This window comes from Pan paniscus, chromosome 10, assembly GCF_029289425.2.
Source record: "Pan paniscus chromosome 10, NHGRI_mPanPan1-v2.0_pri, whole genome shotgun sequence".
Classification (NCBI taxonomy): domain Eukaryota; kingdom Metazoa; phylum Chordata; class Mammalia; order Primates; family Hominidae; genus Pan; species Pan paniscus.
The window spans coordinates 70,696,949-70,706,072 of record NC_073259.2 but is presented as its reverse complement, the minus strand read 5'-3'; the positions used below and the strand labels follow the sequence as shown (position 1 = coordinate 70,706,072).

The 9,124-nt window shown below is 45.0% G+C and overlaps 1 protein-coding gene across 1 annotated transcript; it reads right to left on the bottom strand.

The window, feature by feature from the left end:
• Window positions 1-3,520: 3,520 nt before the first annotated feature.
• BHLHE41 (basic helix-loop-helix family member e41) lies at window positions 3,521-8,592 on the bottom strand. Its single transcript, XM_034936149.3, has 5 exons — window positions 7,943-8,592; window positions 7,744-7,807; window positions 7,298-7,405; window positions 6,858-6,969; window positions 3,521-6,396 (listed from the first exon to the last, which is right to left on the bottom strand). The coding sequence occupies exons 1-5, from the start codon at window positions 8,002-8,004 to the stop codon at window positions 5,294-5,296; spliced, it is 1,449 nt and encodes a 482-aa protein (XP_034792040.1). The 5' UTR covers window positions 8,005-8,592; the 3' UTR covers window positions 3,521-5,293.
• Window positions 8,593-9,124: the final 532 nt, after the last annotated feature.

The following is a 9,124-nucleotide window of genomic DNA, read 5'->3' as shown; positions in this document are numbered from 1 at the left end:
TGAGATCTTCAGAGGTTAATCTTTGATTCTCTAGCACTTACCATGGCACCTCACATACAGCAAGCAAAACAAATATCTGAATCCCCACACCATTTATTGAATCCATAAACTCAAGAAGAAAAGGAATATGCTGTAATCGATGAGGAGTCTGAAACCTCTCACCATGGGTGTGTCTAAATTCAGAGGCAGCATCTGGACCTACACACCCATCCTGCCAGTTCCCCAGAATACTTTTGCATTCTGCCGGCTGCCCAAGAAGTCCAGTACCCAGAGGCAGAGGAGGTTACATACTAGAAGCAGGAGCCAGAGTCATCCTTAAATCAAAATGCTGAATCAATTTCACTAGTGGCCCTCCCTCCCCTATTCTTAGCAACTAGAGAGAGGTGTTCATCTAATCAAATAACTTATTCCTGACATGCAAATTTGTTTATTTTGTGGTTAGTTGCGGGCTAAAACCATTAGCAAGTTGCTTTTATTTTTATGTAATAAAATGATGGCAAAATATATAACGTATTTGAAGGCATTTGCATAAGTAATCTTGAAGGCATTTGCATAAGAAGCATCGCTGAGAATCTGGAAGTTAAAGGAAATAAAAAAGCTGAGAATCTGGAAGTTAAAGGAAATAAAAAAGGTCACAGATTCTACAAATTCACACAACTTACTTGTAGAACAAACCCTCAGGTCCTCTGTCAGAGCCTATTTACTCTAATTTTAGCACATTTCAAATGGGTGTGGTAGTGTTTAAATGGTTTCCCAGCCCACAGTAAGTCAGAGGTAGCAAATTAGATAAGAGATGGAGGAAGCACTCTGAGGCTTCAAGAAGTGACAGCTGACAGGCTAGCTGTGCGTAAAGAGACTGAAAAACCCTATAAAAAGCAGGTAGAACTCAAAAAAAAATTTGGTGCAGGTGCAATTACTCCCAGATGTCATGCATAGTGCAAAAATGATGTTTACAATGATGACCCTGAATTATTGAGAAAGGTTAAGTATGTCCAGGTTAAGACATTTAGAGGATATGTGTAATACATTTTAGTATGCTTTCCACTAAAATTCAAAAATGAAAAACAGCACTGGCATTTGAACATAGAAGTTTTAGTTTTCTAAACCACTGACTGTCCCTCCTGTCAGACAAACTAGGCATCACTGAATTTAGAATTTTAAAATATCAACATTTAAAAGGTGGTTTTATATTTGTTTGGAGTTTTCAATATGGAATCTCTGAACGAGCATAAGAAACCCGATTTTAAGACAAACGTACAACTCCTAGAATAGCATATTTTTAAAGTACATGCTGCGCATGTTTTCTAGTATAAATCCCATCTTAATCACACAAAATATGTGATAATTTCCCACGTCAATCCCTTACTTAAATTCTTCTATGAAAAACTAGAACTTCCATGGGACTTTAGCATGCACTGTAAATCCATCTTGAACTTGTTTAAAATAACAGTGAGAACAATGGGTGGGTCTAAATATATTGAGCTGAGGGTCCAATAGGTTAAGAATTTTTGTTTAATGAAAAATATCAGGTTGCTACCTGAAGTAAAATACCATGATCACAACAGTACAGCCAGCTTTTGGCAATATGATGGTCTTAAGTCATTCATGAGAGCTCTGTTCATTTCTAGCTAATGTAAAAGTCCTTCGTGTGTTTGCCCAGCCATGTCTCTCCAGAGGCTCCGCTGGCAATCACTTTCCATGGAAAGGTTAAGAATTGACCTGTGACATAGAAAGGAGTAGGCTGAGCCTCCTTTTACATAACTTTTGAACAAATCTCGGGTGGTGGGCAATAACCAAAGTCATCGCCTGGATGGCCAGAAACAGGGAACTAAATGAAAAATAAGTTTCACAATGATAGGAACTAAAACTCCAAATTTTACATAGCTATTAAAGTGTTGTTTCTAGTGCCTTGAAAACGTGCTTAAGGTTAGCTCTTTGGAGGGGAGGGAAGGGCCATTTTTTTCAATTCAATATAAAGTTTGCTAAGAAATGTGTTATATAAAATTAATCTTTTTAAAGATTATGTAAAATATATGTATGTAAAATTAAATTTTTATGAGTATAATACTATACTCATAAAAACATTGACTCAAGATTCATATTTGCCTGAAGTTGGAAAATCATTTTAGCTGAAATTTCACCACTACAAGTATAGAAGCCTCTTTAGTGAATTATGACTTCAGCCTTTTAATTCATTAAAATAAATCAATGACTAAAATAAAGCTTTTTCAGATTTTCAGATACAATATAGACAATATTATTTTTGCATTTCTGTTCTAACTTTATCTTACCATGTTACCATATGGGCACTTGGACTAAATAACTGACTTGTAAAATCTGGCCCAACTCTGAAGATTTTTTTATCTCATTATACCAAAATTATACACATGCTAAAAACATTGTATTATCCTCTGATTCACTTTTAATCCTTTTTGGTTATGAAACTAATATTACTACAGTAGTGGCATCAAAATATAGCTCAAAATATTTGAAATGCTGTTTTTCCCATTATTCTGATTCAGATAATTTTTCTAAAGTTCAATAAATTAACAATGCTGAAAAATCCTACATAGTTTTCTAGTGTTGATTTCAATTTCCTTTGTTCTATGGTTTGTTACGAAGCTTCATGGGGGCTGCTCAATCAAGTTCAGCTTACTTGGTCCAAGATACTGCAATGGGAAGTAGTTGAGTGACTGAGGGATATAATAGAGCTGGCCACTAGTGCTAGTGCTGACTCTAGGTAGCTCTGTGACCTTGGGAAGATAATTAATATCTCTGGGCTTCCTTTCTTTTTTTCCTATCACGAAATGCAGGGGACTGGATGAGCTGTGGCTCCTTCTGGCTTCATACTGTTATGACTTGCAGTTCAGTTGCCATAAAGTCAGCAGAGGGAGCACTTTTTCTACATCTTATACAATCTGACTCTCATTTAAACATTTTCAAAAATCAAGGGGTTTGTGAAGAACATTCCTGAAACTAAAAGCTGACAATCCTTCACTGTTTGTATCATATCACAGATTTGAATGGAAATTTGAGAAAAGTCTAGAAATTATTTCTGATCCTGGAATTCCATGATAAAGTCCCATGACAGAATTATTTTATAAAAAGAAGCCAAAACACTCTCATATTAAGCACCCCTTTGTGATCATCTATTTATACAAGACCCAGTGAAAGAGGAACACCTGACCATACTAGAGAGGCTATGTGATGTCACAGACGAAAACTGAAAAACTTGTCAATCATTAAAACAATAGAAAATTGGGTCTAACATAAACAAACCACACAAGTTAATTGGTAGGTTTTTCTTTTGCACTTTTCATTAAGATACATTGGGAACGAGCAGGTAGACAAAGCCAGAGCTTGGAGGCTTGCAAGAGATTGGAAATGTGTGACATCAAGCCAATGACAAAAAAAAGCTGTAAATCTGAGAACTGTAGTGATTTGTATCCCTATAGTTATAGATATCTTAAAACTAATTGAGCATCCATTATGTCTTTTTTAATTATTAGACAATATCATATCGTATATTAAAGTTTTTATTCCTTAGTAAGAATTTTTAAATCACAAAATAGTGTGGCAATATTTAGGTAATAGAATTTATGGAGTGCTGAAAATACTAGAATATAAAGATAATTTCTAGTTTATCGTCACATACTAAACTTTTCTAAACCAGCTGGTTTCTCGCAGACAGTATTTATTTTTTTAAAATAATTTAAGACAGCATAAGCTTGTACCAAGCATAAGCATTGTAACAAAAGTGCAACTTTTCAGCAAATCCTCCCCAAAAGATATTTTAACTCAAAATATCATTAGCACATATTTTCTCCCTACAAAAATAGCATGTCAGACATCATTAATTGGATGTATTAACAACTATGTACATAAGAGCCACCTTGTAGGCTAAGAGTTTAACGTTGTTTAAACACAGCGTTTGAGGCAAACAGTAGCAACAGCAGCAGCAAATGCACCAAACTGACGAAAAGACCCAGATATTTTCCTCACTCATAGTCAGACTGTTGTGTCTCACCCCTTACATAACATCCAAGTGAGATTTCTCACAGTGCTACCTTGGCAACAAACTAAAAATATCTAGACAAGGTCTTGGTTTAAGCCTTATTAAAAAAGCTTTCTTTGTGATTATCTGGTATCTGGTTTGGTCTCCAGAAAATACATAGACTTGGAGATAGGAAGGCCTCACAGGACTTCATTCTATATCTTTACAGCATTTGCAATCAAAACTGACCAGTTAAATGCTTTCGTTCACTTTCGAATTTTAACAGAATATAGGATATATCAGTTTGGACTTTTTTTTTTTTGTTGTTGTTGTTGTTTTTTGTTTTGTTTTGAAGTTCAGTGCACTTTTTTACAGTAAGATTACAAAAATTTAGGAACATGATGGATTAATGAGAGTGGGAATAGATGCACTTGAGATGTGTATGTATAGATACCTATCTATGGATAAATAGAAATCTGTACAGATAGATATCTATCTATATATGGACTAAGAAGAAATTAAGATGAGTCCATTAATTCATGGTCAATTTCTCAATAAAGTGTTAGCAAATGTACTAGGAATGATTCTGGCCTTCTCATCCATCTCCTTCCCTGACTTAGTTCTGACGATGGCCCAGCTCCGTGTTTCTTTAACGAGTGCAAGTTACTAAGAGATACCATTTAAACCACTTCAGAATAGGTTGCAACGTGAGAAACTGCATCCTCACTTCTTTGAAAAATATATGCCTTTTAGAAAGCTGAACATTAGAAAATACTGAAGAGTAAATTCAATTCTAAAAGATCCTCAATCTGTTTGTGGAACGCCTCCTAAAACAGGCAGGGCAGCTTTGAGAACTAGCTCTACATAACAACTACCTGCTGTTCCATGTCAACTCCAAAGACGTCAAAGGTGTTAACATCTTTCCCCTACCCCGGGGTTCACCTAGCTCAGCCACAGAACAGACCCTTCTTACTTCCTCTCGAATTAGGTTCCAATTTTAAGAGATAATGGAACATGGCCTAAAAGGGGGCAAAATTTATTTGGGGGATTAAAAAAAAGAGCCAATGTCTTTCGCAGAGGATCTTTTACAGCTGGTGGGGGGAAGAAAGGGATGTTAGTGTGTGGAGGGTGGGGTGGTGAGGGATGAGCAAAACAGGAACTCCGAATGTACACATAACACCTGTTTTGTTGTTCTTGTTTATGCCTGTCGTGCATCTATTACACTTCCTCCCTTAAAGACCTTAAGGGTATTTTAACTTCTCACTCTGCTTGAACCTCCGTCCTTCGGGACGCAAGGATTCAGGGAGCTTCCTTTCCTGGCTGCGAGGGATCTTCCTGAGCAGAGCTCTCCGGGTTCCCCGGCTCGCGGGGCCCGGCGAAGGGCAGGTGGGTGCGGCCGTGCGGGTGCTGGGGGTGCGGCGCCCCAAGGGGCGCCACCTCGTGCGGCAGGAGGGTCGCGGCGGCGGCGCCCGCCTTCTCGGGAGGGGGCGACAACACCGAGGACAGGCAGGGGAACGCGGCGGCGGCGGCGGCAGCGGCGGCGGCGGCTGCCGCGGCTGCCGCCGGGGCGGGGATGCCGGGGTATAGCAGCGGGAACGGGGCGGCAGCCGCCGCCGGGTACAGATACTTCTCCAGGCCGCTCTTGTCCAGGAAGGGCTGCACGTAGGCGGCAGCTGCAGAAGGCGAGAGGAAGCAGAAGGGCAGGCAGAAGGGGGCCGCGGCGGCCGCGGGCTGCGGGAAGGGCGCGCCCCCGCCTCCGCCGAACGCCACCAGCGAGCTGAGCAGGGCGGCGTCGGGTCTCAGCAGCGCGGCCGCGGCGGCAGGGTCGGGCCCCAGGAGCGCGGCTGCCGCCGCCGCCGCGCCGCCCCCCGGGCCGCCGCCGCTGCCGCCGCCGCGGGAATCCAGCTTCATCCTCTTGGGCGCCGGCGAGTCCTCCCCGGGAGGCTCCTGCTTGATGGTGACGCGGCTCGCCCCCGCGCCTTTGCCTTTCTCGCGGTCCGGCCGGGCCTCGGCTTCGCCGCCGTAGCCGCTGTCGGTGTCCGTGTCGTTCTCGGCGGCGAGCTCGGCGCTGGGCTGAGTCCGCTGGATGACCGGCACGCAGTAGGCGAGGGGCTCCAGCTTCTGCCCCGCGCGCTCCAGGCAGGGGGCGGCCGCGGACCCGGCGGCCGAGGGAGCGCCGGTGCCTTTGCTCAGAGGGACCTGTTGAGTCAACAGCTGCGGGGTGGGCAAGAACTGGGTGGCCACGGCGTGCAAGTGGTTGATCAGCTGGACACACCGCGGCTCCCTGGGTGTCCAGCTCTCAAACCGGGAGAGGTATTGCAAGACTTCTTTGGCGCATGTTTGAAATCCCGAGTGGAACGCATCCAAGTCGGACTGAATGGGCGATTTCAGAGATCGCTCCCCTAGGATGAGGAAGGGATGGGGGTGGGGGACGGAGGAGTGGAGGCAAGAAGAAACATACCCACGTTAAAACATCTGCTTATCACGTGGGCCCTGCATCGACTAAAGTGATCTCGGTTTTTCCCCAGTATTCAAGTGATATAATCCACCAGTTGACGAGAGAAGCGGGGTGGCGGAGGTGCGGAGCGGGGAGAGGGCGCTCTCCTCTCAGCTGAAAACCAAAGTGGAGCGGGTGCAACCGCCACTTTAAATCCTGATTCCTCCGAGTTCTGCTGAAAGCCTCTAGGATGCTTCGGGAAATGGGCTCGTTCCAATGAAGGGAAAGTATAAGCAATTTAACAAATGAGAGGGAACCCATGAGCCCACGGAAAGAGATGGCGTGCGGGTGAGGGAGTCCTGACACTGCTCCCCTGTGGGCTGCCCCGCTTCATCAGGGTAGGCTGGCCTCCCTGAACTGACTTACCATTCTGTAAAGCAATTATCTTCTGATGCTGTTGCTCGGTTAAGGCGGTTAAAGCTTTTAAGTGTTTCAAAGTTAATTCCAAGACTACAGCTTTCTCCAGATGTCCCAGAGTCTGCAGTGGTGCAAAAAAGAAACGGGCACTTGGTTACTTAAAAACACACATTTGGCTTAATTGGCTGTCCATTCAGCACAGCAATTTAAGCAAACACTTTGAAAGAAGTACTATTCTTTTACTTCTTGAGCTTTCCACAAGACAGGTTATAAATGATTTCTTGCCTTCAGCTGGGAGCACCTACTCCAGTTTGCGGGAAACTCTACGGTATAGCACAAGTTTTAAGTCAGGAACTTATATTTACATTTATTCTTATATTTTCTGGGAGTCGCACCAGACTATTAACACGCCCTTGGAGAGCAGCAAAGAATGAAAATGTGCATCTTACTGTCAATTTCAGATGTTCAGGCAGTAAATCTTTCAGCTGAGCAATGCATTCATTAATTCGGTCTCTTCTTTTCTTTTCTATTAATCTGTGCGGTAATTTGTAGGTATCCTTAATATATGAGAGTCATGGAAAAGAGAAAACAGTAAGCGAAACATTCACTTATTGGATATTACCCTCGTCTGCCCCCCGCCCCCCCCACCATAAAACATACTATGTGATAAACTACACCCAAGAAACCTCTTTCCTCTGGACTGTTCTGCAATGCAATTTAAATTCAGGTATGATGTTTAATATCCCCCTGAGAGTACCCAGCAAGCCACTTAAAATTCACAGTTGGGGAAGCTCAGGGGCTGGAATATATTTGCGGGCAGAGCTTCACTGTGAAATCAATGGCTCTAATTAACTACCCATGCAGGTTATGAGGAATATCGGGAACTTACACTTACCTTGGTGTCGTCTCGTTTCATGCTCCTTTTGGGTTTACACATATACAAAGAGGAATAGTCCAGTCTGCAAAACAGAAATCAGCATCAGGCACCCATTCGGGGAGGGGCTCTGCCCTCACCAGCTCCATACCACTTTCTGGAGAAGAAAAAAATCAAACCAAAGCCTAGACAGATATTCGCAAGAGTGCGTGCACCTTACCCTATAAAATCTCTATGTTCCAGTAACTGTCTCTCTTGCAAATGAGGAATTCCTTCGTCCATGTTCAACTGCTGTTCGTTTCCTCTGTTTCGATTTTTGGGGCTCTGTACAATAATCTGTGGGACGGTAGGCTTGGGAGACCTTGGGGGGATCTGTGCGTCTCCAGTCTCTCTCTCGCTCTCCCTCTTCAGTGCAGTGTTGAAAGTGTGAAGCAGTTGGTCCCCCCCTCCACCGCGCTCGCACACACACACGCACACTCGCGCCGGCCCCACTGCGCTGGTAGTTTGCTCTCACTCCAGGCAGTGTTTGGCCACAGGGCACGCGCGTCGCCCGCCAGACCAGCACCCAGCTCACGTGCGGAACGTACCATCCGCGGTCCAGCCCGGAGGGGGGCGGGGGAGGAGGGGCCGGGCCGGGAGGGGGCGTCGGGAGAAGGCGAACGGCAGGAGGGGGCGGGGACACCTGATCAGGGCCACCGGAAAGGAAAAACAACTTCGGCCAAGCTATTCATCTTCCCAAAGGCGATGCAGTCGGCAGGAGGAGGGGGGAGTGGGGGTGCAGGGGTGCGGGGCAGCCTGAGCTTCCTTGGCTCGAAAATGCGACTCCCTGGGTTCGTCCGTTATTACGGTGCAGGAATGTGAACGTGGCTTTTTGCTTTTCCACCGATTGTGCTGTTGGTTTGAACCATAGAAAGGAAGGGAAAAGAGAATTCGCGGTGGGTAAACTTGAGTCCCAAAGGAAATTTTGGAGACTTGTTTGCTCACTGATCAGTGGCCTGGAGGGACTCCTTGGCGCTGGGTGGAGAGGTTGCCTCGAGAAGAAGCAACTTGCAATCCGCTCCTTGAAGGATTTAAGATACATGAAAACGTTGTCACTGGGTCCGAATGTCGCAATCCAAGTGTCTTTCGGTGACACGGCGTCCCTGGGCCAACTAAACTTCCCCGCAGCAGCCGGAATTGCGGTGCCACTAATCACAGCAGCAGATGACGACGTTTGGGGCCGCGTGTGCTCCTGGAGGAACGCGGCGGGGAGCGAGCCGGGGATGAGTAGGGGCTGGGAAGGGAGAAGGGGGTGGCACGAGAGGGGCTACCACAGAAAAGCTATGCAGCATTTATCACCCGCCCGCTCAACTCTGCCGCGTTCTGAGCCTCCGGTGACGCTACGTGCTTTCCCCATCCCCCC

Excerpts from the sequence above, each read along its gene's own strand:
- BHLHE41 (XM_034936149.3), bottom strand. The coding sequence starts at position 8,004 with ATGGACGAAGGAATTCCTCATTTGCAAGAGAGACAGTTACTGGAACAT. Across the intron at positions 7,808-7,942 it reads GAACATAGAGATTTTATAGG|ACTGGACTATTCCTCTTTGT; the intron begins GTAAGGTGCACG and ends TCTGTTTTGCAG. Across the intron at positions 6,970-7,297 it reads CTGAACATCTGAAATTGACA|ACTCTGGGACATCTGGAGAA; the intron begins GTAAGATGCACA and ends GCACCACTGCAG.